Below are 18,214 nucleotides of genomic sequence, written 5' to 3'. Positions count from 1 at the left end.
TGACAGTGCCACAGTCTCCCCCTCACCTCATGTCAAGAGTCTGGGTGTCATTCTCGACAGCTCCCTTTCTTTTCAGGCTCACATTAATAACTTAATTCGGTCAGCATACTTCCATCTACGTTCCATAAACCGTCTTCGTCCCTCACTGACCCCTCACACTGCCGCCATTCTCGTCCACAGCCTCGTCACCTCCCGTCTCGACTATTGCAATTCACTTCTTTATGGTCTCCCCAACAAACTCCTTCATAAACTGCAACTGGTCCAGAATTCAGCAGCCCGTATTATCACCAGAACCCCTTCCTTTCACCACATCACGCCGGTTCTCCAGCAGCTCCACTGGCTCCCAGTTAAATTCAGGCCCATCTTCAAAATTCTCCTCCATACATTCAAAGCAATCCACAACCTCTCTCCTCCATATATCTCAGACCTTATAAGTATTCACACCCCGTCCCGTTCACTCAGATCTTCTTCTTCCATCCATCTTGCGGTTCCTTCTGCCCGTCTCGCTACCATGGGGAGCAGAGCTTTCAGCCGCTCTGCTCCTCGACTCTGGAACTCACTTCCCCCAGACATCAGGAACATCGACAGTTTTACCCTTTTCCAATCAAAACTCAAAACACATATGTTTAAATCTGCCTACAACCTCTGATTTTATTGAAATGTTTCTCTCTGTTTTTTCTTCTTTGGGTTTTATTATTGTTTTATTGTATTTTATTACGTGTTTTGTGTAAAGTGACCTTGGGTGTCCTGAAAGGCGCTTTGAAATAAAATGTATTATTATTATTATTATTATTATTAATTAACAAAATAGCTGCTGAAGAGCATTAAATATGCCCTGTGGTGAGTTTTCACTGTTTATTTCATTTTCTTTAAAAAATAAAAGGGAAAATTGATCTTCTTTTGCATGAAATGATACTTAATCAGGCATACCTCTTTAAAAATGTAAAATATCCCCTTATGGTATATCTTAAAGGGGGTGGTCCCTGCAATCACAACTGAAGCTGGAGGTTCATTCAGCGTGCAAAGTAAAACTCGTGGAAGTGAACGCAGCTCAATTGTTTCTCGAAACCATTCGACAACTTTAAGAACACGTTATCCATCATGGTGATGCTGGCCAGGAGCCCGGTGTTAGCCAAAACAATCCCTGGGATCCAAATCTAGCAGGTGGGGGGAGAAAAAGGAGTGTTTGCAGAAAGACATGGGGGTTGTCATCTGTGATCTGCAGCAGCGTTCTTTTGATCCTCAATGATCAAGAAATAAAAAAGTGTGAGAAAGAGATTTCATTAGGAAGGTTGTGTTGTTTTGGGGGCTTTAAAAAAAGTCATTCTGTTTCATTCAGACCACAGGGTCGCCGCCACTCCTGGCCTCGTTCGTGGATCCACTTGTTTGAAACTAAAAACAGAGGGGAAAAAACAGAATCAGGTCATTGTTGTGGTGAGTACGGAATGCTGCGATAAAATCCTCCATCATCAGCAAAGAGAAAGCAAATCTTACAGACAAAGAGGAACTCACCCCACTTGTTGCCCACCAGCACAGGACAGGCTGCATGCCGCGTGCTATAGTCTCCTTCCCCGCTGGCAAACAGATTGTACCAGAACACAGCCGAGCCCTGAAATAAACAACAGAGGAGAATAAACAAACCTGTGGGAGTCCGTCTTACCCTGCCGTGTTTCTCCCCAGTTATGTCTGACAAATAAAAACAGAACCAGAGGCTAAAATATGAACATAAAACAAGCATAATTAGTAGGGGTGTGCCAATTCACCATTCAATCGATGCATCACATGTCAACTCAAAATCGATTAATAAACAATTATAAATAAATGTCGAAAAACAGCCGCAAAGTGTGGCAGAAACATGAAAGGTATGTGTACCACCCGGTAGGGGTTGTATCAACTAGTCGACTTCACTGCTCTGTAGTGACTTTTTATGCCTTTCATCGACTAGTCGCTGTCACGTGATAATGACCGGCAAGATGCAGTCCTCGGAAAAGACAGCCCCTGCGCGTTGGGAGGCAACGCGCTGTGCCAGAGCGTCGGTATCTGACGCCCGCCGTAAAACGGACATTTGACCGAATTGTGACCTTTACCCTCTTGCAATTTAACATTCCCCTCACCCCCATCCTAACCTTAACCAGCTTGCACATGCAAAGCTCTGATTGTTGACGCGCTCCAGACATCTACGTCCTGAGCACGGCCACAGTAACATTATCAAATCAGGTGTCGCCACCTCAAAAAATAATTTAACACACGGTCGTTCATGTCGGCTCATTTCCTTTTATGTTTGTCTTTTATTTGTGCCTGATGTGTTTCGCTGCTGTGGAGCGGAGCACATCACCTGTTTTGCCCTCCGGTGACCACCTCACTGGTGCGGCCGGCGCGCAGCATGCACTCCGCTGTTTCTGCGGTCGGTAGATCTTTTAGAACTGCAGTTCAAAGGTAACTCATAAGGTGAATATATATGAACCCAGGTAGCAGTTTCTCTTTAGGACTGAGAGGAGATGCAGGAAGAAAATAAACAGACAGGACAGAAAAATAGTCAAATAAAAACAAGTTAGTTTTTGTACCTGGTGGTTGCAACAAACAGACACCATTGAAGGTAATCAGAAGTGAGGAACAGAAAATGAAATAATTATTTTAATGTTTAGAGCAGCAGGAACTCCGAGAGGCCGCAGGCACATCAGTGAGTTTGCGGCTGCTGCGCAGGGGGAGGGGGAGGGCTGAAGCAGAAACTACCGTTGTTAAAAGAGATGATGTATTTAACTTAGAAAATGTGGGCACAATTTTAATTGTCAAAAGCTCCAGGGAACAAAAACACTGGGGAGCCTTCGGTCATTTATTAGTGGTGAGTCTGAGGCGTGATCATGTTTTCACAGAGTGATTGTGGGATAAAATGTGTAGGGGGCCATCTCTGCGCCGCCACGAAAGTCCAATTAGCTTGAACGTAACTTGCCTTTTTTGCCAATTGAAGCAACACTCCTTAAGTTTTTTCACAAGCTGCTCCAAAAGGTGTTTGTTCTTCACAGTCCCACATAAACTGTCAGGTGATGTAAAGACCAGAAGCTCTGCATCTCTGCGTCGTTAGATTGCAGACTCTCAGCTGATTCAGTTTGAAAATGAGAAACTGGCGTGTTTAATTTCATGTTCATCATTCACGTTTATCCTACAGATTTCATGCAAACCTTTATGTAGGGTATTTGTTCAGTCTTGCATGAATAATATGGGGGGTAACTTGAAGTGTGCAGAATTCATTTGAAAGTATCAAAAAGTTGTAAACTTAATAGTGACAAAATGCATCAAAAATAGTGGTAACCGTGGTAATCGTGACAACTGTTTAATAATCGAATCGAAGGACCATGAATCGAAATCAAATTGAATCGTGAGGTACCTATGATTGCACACCCCTAATAATTTTAGTGTATGGTTGGTGTGAATGACACAAAAGTAATGAAAGATAATGTCAAATTTGAGAATTAAATATTAAGCATCCAAAGCTAGGTACGGATGAATGTTAATGGTTACCTTCTGAGGCCAAACTGCTGCCCCTACATCTGGGAAAACTGTGGCTCCACCTGCAGTCACATCACTCATCTACAACAGCAAACTCAGTGTTATCTGCCATGCAACACTCTACGTTCTAAAATAAGGACAAGTTGTAATCATAAACTGAAAAAGAAATTAAATATAATGTCTGTTCTCTTTCATCAAATGTTTCAGGAACTCACATAGCTTAATGACCAAAAAAGGGCGTAAAAAAAAACATCTATACTTTTTGAGTTGTGTTTACTCACATAGAAGAGCCAGGTTGCTATGCGATTCCCGGTGCCCAGTTCTTTAAAGGCATCCGGCTCGTCTTTCTGCAGAAACAAGCACCAGCAGCTCAGGTGACCCGTCGTTTAAATGTCACCGTTGATTCTAAGAAATTAAGTTATGAGAGGCGTACCCTTCCAAAGTCAAAGTGGGGCTCGTACTGTCCTCCAACACCATAATTTGCCACCTACAAGGTCACAGACAAATAAAGTGTCTGCATTCAGGACGGGACAGGATTCAGATCTGGAGCTTCTGGGTGTTTTACCTGCAGCTCCTCGGCTGTGTCCATTTCCAGACCTGTGAGATCCTCAATCCTCTGGTTGATCTTTTCAATCATTGGATCTTCATAAGCCGTGAGCCAAGCGCTGACATTAAATAGAAGAAAAAGGAGCTAGTGAGAAATGCAAATCGTTTATGTAGTGTGGTAGTAAACACACACAACCACTAGGTGGTAGTAGAGATGTTTCATAAAAGGCAAGAAAATCATGCAGCATGCTGGTGACATGCCATCAAAAACTGCAAAAAAAAAAGGGAAGTAAAGTTTATTTTCTTAAGTTAAATGACAGAAAAGTGAGAGAAATGTGGGACGAAAGTAATAAAACTCGCAAAGGGCCCGAGTTAAGTTCAGAATCTCCAATCAGCTCAGGGTACAGGATGGTGGAGTTGTTCAACTGAGGAACATAATACATTCCTGAATTTCATAGTTTGGTTGTCTTTCATTATTACTTACACACCCCAGAATAGCATACAGCTCATAAACCCACACAAGTTGGTCATTCCTTTATTTGAAGCACTGAAAACCCCACATATTTAGGAAAAGTTAGAAAAAAAGCCAAATCTCTGCAGCCCAAAAGTGTCTGTGTTTTTGAAAGAAGAAAGGAAGATGAGTCACATTTTGTTCCATTCCATTGTGCCGCTGACTTCTCTTTCCTTCAGATATGAGCCAGAGGATTCTCTAGTCTCTCAACTCAGAGCCAGCTCACAGAGGTCTTCCATCTGTCTCGCTCTGGCACTAATGCTCACCGAGCTGGAAAAGACATGCTGCCTAGCATGTAAGCATGCAGAAGCATCAAAGGATGCCACGCCTTTACGCCAACATCCACATTAATTACCCAGGGCAGAAAAACCAAGGCGATGTTGGGGGGGAAGTGGGCTGCTGAGCTAGCCATTTTTAGCAGGAAGTTCAAATTTAACAGTGAGCACCAAGTAGGTTAGAACTTTGTGTGCTTAATAAAAAGGAAAAAAATGCATTTGAAGTTTATAAATAAATTATAAAACATTTGCAAAGAGCTGGTTGTTCCATAAAAATATCAATTTTCCTCACCAATTTTAATTTCTCACCAACAAAAAAATTCTTTGTCAATTTATATTTAGACTCAACTGCACAATATTAGTGAAGCATGTACAGGTGCTGGCCAGTAAATTAGAATATCATCAAAAGGTTGAAAATATTTCAGTAATTCCATTCAAAACGTGAAACTTGTACATTATATTCATGCAATGCACACAGACCAATGTATTTCCAATGTTCATTACATTTAAATTTGATATTCATAAGTGACAACTAATGAAAACTCCAAATTTGGTATCTCAAAAAATTAGAATATTCTGAAAAGGCTGAATATAGAAGACACCTGCTGCCACTCTAATCAGCTGATTTACTCAAAACACCTGCAAAGGCCTTTAAAAGGTCCCTCAGTCTTGTTTTGAAGGCACCACAATCATGGGGAAGACTTCTGACTTAACAGCTGTCCAAAAGACAATCATTGACACCTTGCACAAGGAGGGCAAGACACAAAAGGTGATTGCTAAAGAAGCTGGCTGTTCGCAGAGCTCTGTGTCCAAGCACATTAACAGACAGGCGAAGGGACGGAAAAAATGTGGTAGAAAAAAGTGTACAAGCTCTAGGGATAACCGCACCCTGCAGAGAATTGTGACGACAAACCCATTCAAAAATGTGGGGGAGATCCACAAAGAGTGGACTGCAGCTGGAGTCAGCGCTTCAAGAACCACCACGAGGAGACTCATGAAAGACATGGGATTCAGGTGTCGCATTCCGTGTGTCAAGCCACTCTTGAACAAGAAACAGCGCAAGAAGCGTCTCGCCTGGGCCAAGGACAAAAAGGACTGGACTGATGCTGAGTGGTCCAAAGTTATGTTTTCTGATGAAAGCAAGTTCTGCATTTCCTTTGGAAATCAAGGACCCAGAGTCTGGAGGAAGAGCGGAGAAGCACAGAATCCACGTTGCATGAGGTCCAGTGTAAAGTTTCCACCGTCAGTGATGGTGTGGGGTGCCATGTCATCTGCCGGTGTTGGCCCACTCTGTTTCCTGAGGTCCAGGGTCAATGCAGCCGTCTACCAGGAAGTTTTAGAGCACTTCATGCTTCCTGCTGCTGACCAACTTTATGGGGATGCAGACTTCACCTTTCAACAGGACTTGGCACCTGCACACAGTGCCAAAACCACCAGCACCTGGTTCAAGGACCATGGTATCCCTGTCCTTGATTGGCCAGCAAACTCGCCTGACCTTAACCCCATAGAAAATCTATGGGGTATTGTGAAGCGGAGGATGCAATACGCTAGACCCAACAATGCAGGGGAGCTGAAGACGACTATCAGAGCAGCCTGGGCTCTCATAACACCTGAGCAGTGCCACAGACTGATCGAGTCCATGCCACGCCGCATTACTGCAGTTATTGAGGCAAAAGGAGCCCCGACTAAGTATTGAGTGCTATACATGCACATTCTTTTCATGTTCATTCTTTTCAGTTGGCCAACATTAGAGAAACAAACATTTTTTCATTGGCCTTTAGAATATTCTAATTTTCTGAGATACCAGATTTGATGTTTTCATTGGTTGTCACCTATAAATATCAAATTTAAATGTAATAAACATTGGAAATACATTGGTCTGTGTGCATTGCATGAATATAATGTACAAGTTTCACGTTTTGAATGGAATTACTGAAATATTTTCAACCTTTTGATGATATTCTAATTTACTGGCCAGCACCTGTAGTTGTTCAGTTTCTGTTTGTGCAATAAACCCAAAATACTTTGTGTACTTTAGCATCATCTGAAGCAGTTGCGATTATTTAGGGTAACAGGAGAAAATATTATTAGGAATTACTTAAAACAACAAAAAATAGTTTTTAACATATGGTCCTTCACTGAGAAACCATCTTTAAGTTATTATTTTTATTATAATCGGTCGCTCTGAGTGTTTCATGCAGGCTGAACATTAAAATAGTCTCCTACACCTATCTCCTGCATTAGCCTCTGATAGAAAATAGATGGTGAAACTAGAACTGAAATAACCTGAAAGATCTACGTCACAATGTCACTTAATATTTATGGACTCACCCATCCTGACTTGTGACGGGGAAGGCTGTTGTTTGGTCAACGTCTCGAGTAGTAAAAGCTAACGTTAGCATTAGCAACTTCACCACACAGCAGAACTCCTTCAGGTTTGTGTTATTCGTGGTGATAAAACATGTACATTGCAAACAGTCAGTGGTAGAGTCACGTTAGTTTTAGCCAATAAGCGGAGGGATGTCCAAATATCAGGAAATAGGACTCCAAATTTTGTCGTGTGAAGAGACTCTGTGCTAAAACAGGTGCACCAGAGCTTTTTTCCCTAGAAAACGACTTACAAGGGATTCATTCCTATTAGGGACCAATGAAAGTGTATTAAAAATATGACTGAATGAATGACCTCTTTAAGCTATTGCTTTTAAATTGCTTTCAGTGGTTCTTGAAACGTAACCTTGAGCAATTTCACATTGAACAGCCCTCTGTAGGCCTCTGCTGACCAGAAACTGCACTTAATAGTGTTGTGAGTCAGATAAGATCACTGGTCAGTAGGGCTGGGCGATATGGCCTAAAATCAATAGCACAATATATTGAGGATTTCACCTCAATAACGATAAATGGACGATAACTACAGGTATGCGCAGAAACAAATGTTGTCCACTAGATGGGGCTGCCACGTGTATTAGTTGAGTCACATTTTTATGCGACTCAAGGTGGTACAGCTTCTTAAGGGGATATGAACGCTGTCAAACTACACACATCTTTTGATTTCTTCATCATCAAATTTATTGACATGGGAAAAATTGCCTCAATAAGAGTCAGAAATTTTGATAACGATACATTTTCGATTTATTACCCAGCCCTACTAGTCAGGGATTTTATCTGCTTTATAGCAATAGTTGTTTACTGTGTCAATAGCTTATATAAAGGCTAGCAGTTAGCTTCACAGCTCGCCATCCATCAATAAAGCAACAAGAAGTTTGCTTTTTTCAGGCATCATGGTGGAGCCTGGAAGTAAAAGTTAGAGAGTATTTGGAGACGAAAGCAAAGAGCTCAAACCAGAGTGAACATCGGCATGGCCTACACTTGTTTGAGGAAGCTAATGGAAGCTACGAACTTAGACTGATTGTGACCTGATGTTGTTGCTACTAAACTTGTACGTAATAATATATTTTTTTAATCCAGTAGTGTGGATCTTTTTACTTCGTGGCTTATTTAGTATCAGTTGGCTCATTTTAGTGTTAGCTCGTTGTTAGCGCTAGCTACAGCATGCTGTGACAGGGTTGTTTACAACAGATGTAATTCTGTTTTCAACCAACAGGAGGAAGTAACTGGAAACTTAAGTGTTGCTTTTATTGATTTTGAAATCTAAATTCTGCACACAATAGTTTTAATGGTCAAATTACCGTGCAACGCAAGTTCAAATTGTCTTGCATCAATTAGGAATAAAAAAATTTATATTGTTGGTTTTCCAAGTGAATCAAAAATGTTATTATTTTCCTTTTAAATGATGTTTTCTCAGCACAAAGCCAAACAAGTGATCCAGTCAGTCGGCAGCAATTAAAATGGTACTTGGTGAGGATTAGTAGAAGCCAAAAGCACCTTCCTGGTGACCTGTGACCCCTTACCTCTTGGAGACTCTGTACTGGGCTGTGGTAAGTTTCCCTGTTTGGGGGTCATGCACCGTGGCTCTCCTCAACTACAGTAATCCCATCGGCACAAGGACATAGAGGAAGAGCAACAGAATACAGAAAAAAAGAAACAGGTGACACGGAGATGAGAGGTGGAGACAAAGGAGAGAAAAGAAAAGCAAATTGGTTGTAAATAATAGTCCTCTGAAAACAGTTCTCCACGAGGCTTTTTTATTTTACTCAGACACGCCCCAGTCTGAAGGCAGCTGTGTTTATTGACCCTTTGCACGTGACGTCACGCCACTCATGTGACCGCCCCCTTCGCCATGATGGATGGCAAAAAGGCTGGTTACACCCATTGAAACTCGAGTGAAGCTAGTCAAAACCAGCCAGTTTGTAGCCTTTTATCGCTTTTATTTAGTTGATTTGACAGTAAAATGGTTTTAGCTTGCTGCTTCGTTGGCTGCACTAACAGACAAGGATGTAAACTCAACTCGTTTTGTATTTTTAATAACTTTGATGGAGACTGAGGATGGAGATGAACTGCAGCGATCAATCAAGCGGACTAGCAAGCCTCAGATTTGCAGCAAACATTTTTTTACCGGGTAAGATTAACGTTAATTTATTTCACGAGGAAGACAGTTCAGCAACATGTTTACATCGGTGAACAGCTGCAGAGAGAACGTAAGCTAACGTTGGTAAGCTAGTTAACATACCTCTCTCTATGAGCCCCGGCTAGATGCGCTACTTCTTCTGATAACTGAACTGGGCATGAACTAGTTGAAGGAATGCTGGAGGAGTTTGTTTTGATCGCAAAAACAATTTCAGGCTCTACTTTTCCCTTTGTTTAGTACTCGTGTCGCTCACTATTTACATGCTTTTGCCGTCCAGCATTGTGGACCCACGTGATTAGGTGACGTCGGTGCAAAGGGTCAATACTAACTAGCAGAAGCACCACACTTTCCCCTCCTCCATCTTCCTTGGTTACCTTTCTTTATCAGACTCCTGAGCAGAAACATTTCCATAAAAAAATAATAACCCAATACCAAATTTTTACCACAGCAGAAAACCAGTCTACAGGTAAGATGTATAATTTGGTTCTTTCAGCTCAAGAGTCTTTAAGCTGTGGAGGGGTGGAGAGATGGAGCACTTGAGAGGAGCGCAGAGGAGTTATTATGAGGAGAGGAAAAACAATCCCACTTTCTCCCACACTGCTCTTCTGCCTCCTCCTTACCTTTTGCTGATCCTGTACGAAGCTGTTTCCAGAACTCCAGTGATGGGGTTGGAGATGGTTGCCCTGCGTAGCTGTGAAGTCAGGAAAATAATTTACCCCCCACACACACCTGTGTGTGTGTGTGTGCGTGTGTGTGTGTGTGTGTGTGATTGCCCTAACCTTCAGCCAGCCACACAGCTTTGACCTCTCACTCCTCATTGTGCTAAACCACCCACATACATCGGCTACAGAATGGATGCAGTCCGGCTTCCGTGTGTTTTCTGGACTGACTGCCATTTACATCCACTGCAGATTGTGTGCAAAATGTCTCAGGAAATTTGATCCCGCAAAAGCACCAAATAAGCAGCCTAAAAGAGCACGTCACCCCTCTGTTCATTGAGCTTCGTTGGCTACCGCTAGCTGCACATCTCAAATTCAAATCACTAGCACTAGCATACAAAGTCCTGGATGGTACGGCTCCCATTTACTTGAATCCTCTTGCAAAGGCTTACGTCACGGCCCAGCTGCTCCGGTCATCGGAGAATCGTCGGCTAGCAGTGCCTACACCACGCTCAGGACAATCCAGACTCTTCTCATGTGTCGTTCCACAAATGTGGAATGATCTACCAAGCGCTCCTAGAACAGAGGCTTCCTTGTTGATTTTCCAGAAATTCCTGAAGACCCAGCTCTTCAGAGAGCATCTTCTAAACTAGAATCCTCCCAGCACCCGTCCCCCCTCTACTGCACACTCCATGTTCGCTTCCCTCTATAATTGATTATGCTGCCTCACTCCACCTAGGATTGACTGAATAGTGTTTGTTGTTAGCCTAAAGGGCAACCTGCTGACTTGATTATTGCCTGTAAATCGCTTTGGACAAAAGCATCTGCTAAATACATAAACACTAATATAAGCAGAAATTTGACATAATATGTTTAAAGATAGAGTAATGTGATCTATCGTACACTGCGAAATGACATCCCTGTCATTTAAAAAAAGTAAAATAACGTGCAACAAGGGTTTTATTTTGAAATATACCAGATGCATCTCGCATAAACACATCTCACTTCCTGCCTCATTGTTGCATCCGGACCTGAAAACTGCAGACAGCTCTGTACTGGGGCAGTTAATATGGCGCAAACTCAGTCTCTGGGGCAAAATGATCGAGCAACAGCAGAACGACCATAACCCTGTTTTGTAAAACCTTGGAAGATCCCGGACAAGCCCCCACTAAATTGTTACGACTCAGCTCTGCCAAGGAAAAATGGAGTAACACTCATGTAATTTCTTTACGCTCGTGACAATCCGCATGCAGTGTCCAGAAAAAAATTATACTTCTTGTGGAAACTTCCCAAAGCTCTGCATACAGATCTTTGTGGAAATAGAGACTTACTCTGGGTTTGGCCAGCTGTTTTATCTTCTCAATTTCCACGTCTGAGATGATGTCCAGGTAGCGAACAATATGAGGGCGATCCCACTCATCTTGCAGTTTCACAGGTGCCAGCACATACATGGGGTTGCGATTGTTGTCATAGTAACGACAGAACAGCCTGCTCTGTCTGGCTGGTGTCTGATAAGAAGAAGAGAGAGTTCATTTGAGCTGTCGTTTAGATGTGAGATTTTTTATTTTATTTTATTTTTTTAATTCTCACCAATTTGATACCCTCCCCACGGCAAAGCATTTCATACTTCTTCTTCTCCGGGACCAAAGAAAAAGACTTTTTAGTCTTTTTTTTCCTCTTCTCTGGCGTTTCCCTTTTCGGTCTTTCTGGTTGTTTTTTACTTTCTTCTTCTTCTGCTTTTCTCTGCTTCTCCAGTTGGAATTCAAAGTACTTCACGTTGCCTTTGGCGCGCTGATGCTCTGGGTCTAAAAAAGAAAGATCAATATTTGTAACATTTACTTTATTGTTAATTAGCTGTCATGACCATCTTGAAGCAGGCTGACGACAAAAGCTAACTTAAAGATATGAATCTAAAGATTACTCTCAAAGAAGTTCATCCAACCCAGTCCGGTCATTGGCGACATATTTAGCTAAATCATTTTAGTCAACCAAAAGCTCACCCAGTTCCAGCAGCCTCTTGGTGTACTCCAGAGCGCGCTCCATCTCCCCTTGCTGGTAGATGGCATAACTCAGGTAGTCCAGCACTGTCACCTTATCTATGGTGGACTCCTCCCCCTCATCGAGCTGTTTCAGGGCTTGGGCCATCCACAGCTCGGTGTGATAATAATCCACATCCGAGTAGGCAATTTTACCCAGCTCGTAACAGTCCTCCACCGTCATCTGGCTCTTGTGTTTCACTCCTAGAAGGCAGAAATGCAGGACACGAACAAATAAATCAGATTAGAATAATCTATACCATGTAATTTCTCCATGGGGTGTGTGTTTCACACCTAAAAGGAAAGCTTTACCTGGCAGGTTTCCCGTAGAGATGGTGTTGGCATCCAGTTTGTAAGTGTCTTGTAATCTAAGGAGAGCTTTAGCAGCCCCAGTTTGATCCTCCTCTGTAGGGAAATGCTGCCTCTGGATGGTCAGGTTGGAAATAAATCCTGCAAGAATTACACATAGGTGATACTTTCACTATGAGAAACATAGTTGTGAAAATTCAGACAGTGAGTTAAACTACAATTAGAAAAAGCCAAAATCTAATCTTTATTTTTTTAATTACCATCAGTTGTGTCACTAAGTACAAGACTCTCCAGGTCTGCCCACTCTGTGTTCAGCCTCTTCATCAGTTTGAAGGCGTTAACAGGGTGGCCCAGGAAACCTTCAGGGTCCTGTGTGGCTACTGCTGACAAGGAATCCAACTTATCAGCCCACCTGTGACAAAAATTATGAGGGTTTAAGAAGCTACAAGTAAAAGATATAACAGATAAGCATGTTTCATTGTAAAACAGGCTCCAAACCGTTTCCATACCATTTGACCCGCTCCAGTTTGCTCTCCTCTGCTCTGATGTAATCCTTCAATGACGTGACAAGGTCCTTTTCGGTGTACAACAGATCCGTCATCTGGCCTGGGGACAACAAATCAAATCCATTTAAAAGACAAGACCACAATAAAAGATGAGGGAAGTCAGTTTTATATGGAAGAAATACAGTCTCAACAGAATATGACTTCATAGACATTGAATTTTTATTATATGAAACAGTAATTGATTTTTTTTTACTTAAAGGTGTGGTTCACTTGTTTAATCAATACATTTGCAGTGGTTTCTGGTAGAAATGAATGCCTGTACTAGGGGCAGAAAACGCCCAGAAATGCATGGATCAGCCCTGACTAGTCTGCTATTAAAGAGTGGCACAACACGGCAGCATTTGGAGCCTATTTCCTGATATTGGGACATCTTGCCTCAGATTGGCTAACAGCACTAATTACCACAGTGGCTAACTACAACTGACTTCATTTGCTCTCCAATATTGATGTTTTATATCCGCAAATAACACAAGCCTGGAGGAGTTTTTCTGTGTGGTGGAATTGCTAATGCTAACGGTTAGCTTTACTAATTGAGACATTCTCTGCCGTTTCCTGAACACTAAACCAATAACAGCTTTCCCCATGGTGAATCACGATGTGTGAGTCCATGAATGTTAAGTAACAGTGTGACGTAGATCTGTGAGGATTTTCAAATCCTAGAGTTTCACCGTCTGTTTTCTATCAGAAGCTAATGCAGGAGATAGGTGTAGGAGGCTATTTTCAACTTCAGCCTGCATGAAAAACTAAGTGACGATTACAATCAGAAATAAGGTTTTAAAAATGGTTTCATATCTTTAAAATACACCATCAATTTCCCTCTGGGATTAATAAAGTATTTTTGAATTGAATTGAACAATTTTATCCGTAAAATTTCCAACGCAGAATTTCAATGTAAAAAATTCAACAGCAATAGTCCAACAACTTAGGTGACCCCCTGGTGACCCAAGACAAATTAATCGCCAACTGATCAAGCCGAGTGACTCTAGCCACCAGTGAGGTGTCGACTTGATCGAGTGATGACTGCTTTGGCTTGGGCTGCCAGGAGATCACCTCAGTTATTTTGGAATTTTTGCTGATAAAATCTTTAAATTGAAAATCTGCAGTTGAATTATTATGGATAACATTTTTGCTGATGTATTTCAAGTTAAAAAAAAACTTAAATATATAATTTCACAGAACCAAATGTCAATGTCCAAAAAAATAAACAAAGGTCATATTCCAGTGAGACTGAATTTCTCCCATAGATTTAAAGCATACGTTTGGTTTTACCTATAGAGGTGAAGAAGTCATTGTGAGCTGATAGCAGCTGCATGCAGCTCAGCAGCAATATACACCGACATGTTAGCGTTGGCTCCATTCTGGAAAGGAGAAAGGGAGAGAAAGTAATTAGAGTTGACCTGTTTTTGCAAATGTTTTCTAATCCCACCTGTAGAACAAACCAAGTTTTAGCATGAAGTTGCACAACAGAGAGGCTAATCAAACCTTAACACACATCCTTAACAAAATAAAACTATTTTCTGTCCTCAAGAATCGTCTCCTGTGTTTAGTAGGGATGCACCGATCAGGTTTGTTGCTGCCGATCACCGATACCGATATCAAAGAATGCTGATCACCGATACCGATCACGTGGATTGGCCAGAAATTTTCTACAACATAATAATGAGTGCAACAAACTACATAATCTGGGAATAAAGGAAATGTAACCTAATCTAAAATGGTCTCGGTCTGCTTTGATCTAAACTCCGATCAAAACCGATAGGGGCGCTATCGGCCGATTGGGATCAAATGCCGATCCATCGGTGCATCCCTAGTGTTTAGTGACTAGTATATTCTTCAGCAGGAAAAAAATGTTCAAATAAAAACAGCTAGCTGCAATTTCTGCTAACAGTATTGAGATTAGATGCAAATTATTTACGGAAAAGCTTTTAAATGTACTTTTGAATCAGTTTGCAATTTTATATTTCACATTATTTATTACATTTGGCATCCTGTTCTTATTTCCTGTAACAATCATTTGCAGTACAATGGGATTATTTCTCCTCCAGGAACTAAATAAAGTTTATTGAGTCCAACTTTGTTTTCATCTGCAGCAATTATTTGAAATCAACCAATATTTAAATGAATACAAAATATAATTGAAAACAACAACATTTACTTTGCTTTAATGCTTTGTGTAATTAGAATAAAATGACAATGTATGTCTGATTGCGAAATGTATTAAAAATGTTGGTAAAAGTAAAACTTGGTAGCTGCAGGCAACACAAACCTACAATGAAAATGTCCACTGGTGCATCAGAAACTGCCTTCGCACCCACACGCTGCAGGTAATTTGTACATTCATGCAATGATGCAAAACCCAATGTTTGGGTTGTAGAAACAAACAAAAAGAAAACTCATTCAGGTACAGGGTGCAAACCTCTTCACAGACTAGTCTGCATAGCTGTGATTCGATCTGCAGGCCAGGAGGAAGCAGAACTAAACACCACACCACTTCTGTAAATAGCGCACTTGGATGGATTTACTTGCAACACAAGTGAAAAGATTGGACCATAACTGCACGATAAAGCTGCTTTACAACATTCATCTGTGCAGTTTTGTGAAGGCACTAAAATGGAAGCAAAAGCAGACCACAGGTTCAGACAAGTTCTGCCTATGCCACAAAAGCAATCTGTCAGTGGAAAAGAAGGAATTCGTATGAGTTTCAATTCAGGGCAGCAGCAGTATGTGGCTGAGACAGAAAACACATTGCAAGAAATGACAGTCTCAGTTTTTACACATTTAAAAGTCGTGAAAAGTCCCTCCTCTCCCACAGAAGCCTTTCAGTTTTGACTTTTAATTATATGACACAAAAAATAAGAGCTATTTGATTTGAACCATTACTGATCATTGATTTATAACTAGTATCTGGAGTTTAATATGAAGCATTGCTTGCTGATTTATTTATTTTTCTATAACCAGTGGTGCAGAGACAAAAGTAACTGGTACTGGATGCCTAATAAGGTCAACCTCTGATGGCATCAGAGATTACTAGAGGATAAAGGTATGAACAAGCTTTTTAATAAGCTGGAAGGAAAAACAACATAAGCTATGTTAATATGTTATAAACAAAAGAAAAAAACTACTAAAGACAAAATGTCTAGTAAAAATCCTATTTGAAAACAAATAACTCCTGGTTTTGGAAATACGTTAAAATAATAAAGAAGAAATTATTTCATTTATTAGCATGAACGTTTTTTTTTTTGTGACTCAAATTGAATTTGTCCTATTATGTTTGTTTCAGTGTTCCCACATGTGTCCTTAAAGTTTTTCTGGGAGTGGAAAGGTGCACCGGGAAGGCTGGAGGACGAGGACTGCCACGTCCTCGCCTCTTCTCACGCAGGAACCTCGCTGCCCAGAGCCGTGAAGGAAAATACGCAACATTTTAGGTCAAAAAGCGTTTCCGGTAAACCTTTTTGCCCCGCGATGAAACTGGCTAATTCAAGGGTTTCCTTGTGGACTGTGTGATTTTTAAAAGTATAAAAAATGAACTGTACTGCATTTAAAAGTTTGTTAAATGAGCTGAAACAATGAAGAGCTGCAGCATCCCACGCAGCATTGCGCTGGAATGTCACAAACGCAGATTTCTTCTTCTACGCATAAAAATCTCGTTTTAGAAGCTTCCAGAAAGCACAAAAGTAGCATCCACAGCTAGGATAACCGTGTATATTAGCTAGCACGTTCGTTTTGTTTTGCTTCTTTTATCTTATCTGCTTTAGGAGGAAAGTGTTTACCTCGCCCAGAGCGTCCCGTAGCTGCAGTAACTTCTCCGCGGCCAGCTCCTCTGGTGAAGAAGTTAACGGTGAGGATATTCGGGTGGATCCTCCTATCTGTGATGTTTCGGTGTACCGTTGGCTATCAGCTGGTTTGGGGCAGGATTTAGGAAAAGCATGGGCCTGGAAGCTACGTGCAGTCTACCATGTACGCGTTTTAGGGGGCTGTCGTTTGTAATTAGGTTTAAAAAAAAGCCTACACGAGTCGTCTTGGCCCGCAGTGACACAAGCATGGAGGATGGTTTTAGGGCTTTCCAAGAAAGTGTATAATAAACCACAGTGTGGCAGGTCATTTTTACATAAATTCAAACGACATTCTTGTTTCTTCATTTTTACTGGTACGTATGAGTACGGAAGAGGATTATGGCCAGTTGTGTAAGATTTTAAATACGAGTTTTAACTAGTAAACATCTTAATTATCTTAAAACGGCGTGTGTGTGTGTGTGTGTGTGTGTGTGTGTGTGTGCGCGCGCACGTGTGTCTTAAATAGCCGTAATATATTTTTTAAATGTTTTTATTGAAATTTTCTGCTCTAGTTTTAGTACAAAATATCATATGATTACTAAATAACTTTTTTTTCTTCAATATTTAAAAATGTATCATTTCTGGGATCGTTTTACATTTTTACTGTTTTCATTGCCTTAAATGTGAATTTCAGTTGTTGACAACTATATCATAATTGACAAATATATCTGTTGCAACCCTAGATAGACAACAACGTGACTGTTTATGACCAAAATGAAATGTGTGTATATCGATGGTGTATAGGGGTGTCAAATATGCGGCCCGTGGACCGGATCCGGCCCGCAAGCGGGTTAAATCCGGCCCACGAGATGGTTGTGTAAACTTTATTTTCATACTTTACAATGTAGAGTGAAAATAAACTTATCATTGTGAGCAAGTTTTCTCTGTAATGAGTATAAATAAAACAAAGCTGCGCTCAAGGCCCACACAAGAACTTGAATCACATCCTGAAGTTGGCCGCCACTCAGGATGTGACTTCTGATATTGATGTGCTGGTAAAAGCTAAAAGATGTTAAGTAAAATGAGTCAAATATACTTTAAGTGCTGCATGAAACTGATCTTGCCATGTGATCTGTAAGCTCTTTGAATCACTAAGGAATGTTTTTTTTTTATTTGTTGATTTTTTTTTTCAAATTTTCAAGTACACATCAAGTGTTGTACTTGTACTATTTTGGATACACTGTCCTCAGGCTCCAGCCTTGTTTTATATTGATTGTATTAAAACAAAGAAAACAATCTGAAGTTTTTTTGTTTTTTTTATTTACTGGTCCAGCCCACTTGGGACTATATTTCCCTCAATGTGGCCCCTGAGCTAAAATGAGTTTGACACCCCTGGTGTATATCGACACTTGCTTTAAAAAGCTTGTCTTTGTGTTATGTTATAAAGCGGCTTGCCATAATTGTAAACACCCCTCTGCCACGTGGTGAAAACACAGATCCAGATGTG

General features: G+C 41.0%; 1 protein-coding gene across 3 annotated transcripts; it reads right to left on the bottom strand.

Moving 5' to 3' along the window:
- Positions 1-841: 841 nt before the first annotated feature.
- Positions 842-16,845, bottom strand: p4ha1b (prolyl 4-hydroxylase, alpha polypeptide I b). Of its 3 annotated transcripts, XM_054750307.2 has the most exons (16): positions 16,705-16,845; positions 14,204-14,292; positions 12,878-12,974; positions 12,629-12,780; positions 12,372-12,509; positions 12,024-12,263; positions 11,614-11,828; positions 11,355-11,531; positions 9,985-10,055; positions 8,748-8,813; positions 4,073-4,172; positions 3,941-3,994; positions 3,789-3,854; positions 3,520-3,588; positions 1,513-1,609; positions 842-1,392 (listed from the first exon to the last, which is right to left on the bottom strand). In XM_054750307.2, exons 2-16 carry the CDS (start codon positions 14,289-14,291, stop codon positions 1,322-1,324), a joined length of 1,701 nt encoding a protein of 566 aa, XP_054606282.1. In that variant the 5' UTR covers position 14,292; positions 16,705-16,845; the 3' UTR covers positions 842-1,321. The 3 variants fall into 3 exon arrangements, with proteins under 3 accessions (XP_054606282.1, XP_015800272.1, XP_015800273.1); XM_015944786.3 differs by lacking the exon at positions 8,748-8,813; XM_015944787.3 differs by lacking the exon at positions 9,985-10,055 and having other exon boundaries at positions 8,748-8,818.
- Between the last annotated feature and the right edge of the window lie 1,369 nt (positions 16,846-18,214).

This window comes from Nothobranchius furzeri, chromosome 12 (assembly GCF_043380555.1).
Source record: "Nothobranchius furzeri strain GRZ-AD chromosome 12, NfurGRZ-RIMD1, whole genome shotgun sequence".
Lineage (NCBI taxonomy): Eukaryota > Metazoa > Chordata > Actinopteri > Cyprinodontiformes > Nothobranchiidae > Nothobranchius > Nothobranchius furzeri.
Note: the sequence above shows the minus strand (reverse complement) of the source record. Positions and strands in the feature narration are given on the sequence as shown.

Excerpts from the sequence above, each read along its gene's own strand:
- p4ha1b (XM_054750307.2), bottom strand. The coding sequence starts at position 14,291 with ATGGAGCCAACGCTAACATGTCGGTGTATATTGCTGCTGAGCTGCATG. Across the intron at positions 12,781-12,877 it reads AAACTGGAGCGGGTCAAATG|GTGGGCTGATAAGTTGGATT; the intron begins GTATGGAAACGG and ends TTTTTGTCACAG. Across the intron at positions 4,173-8,747 it reads CAGTACAGAGTCTCCAAGAG|CGCTTGGCTCACGGCTTATG; the intron begins GTAAGGGGTCAC and ends ATTTAATGTCAG.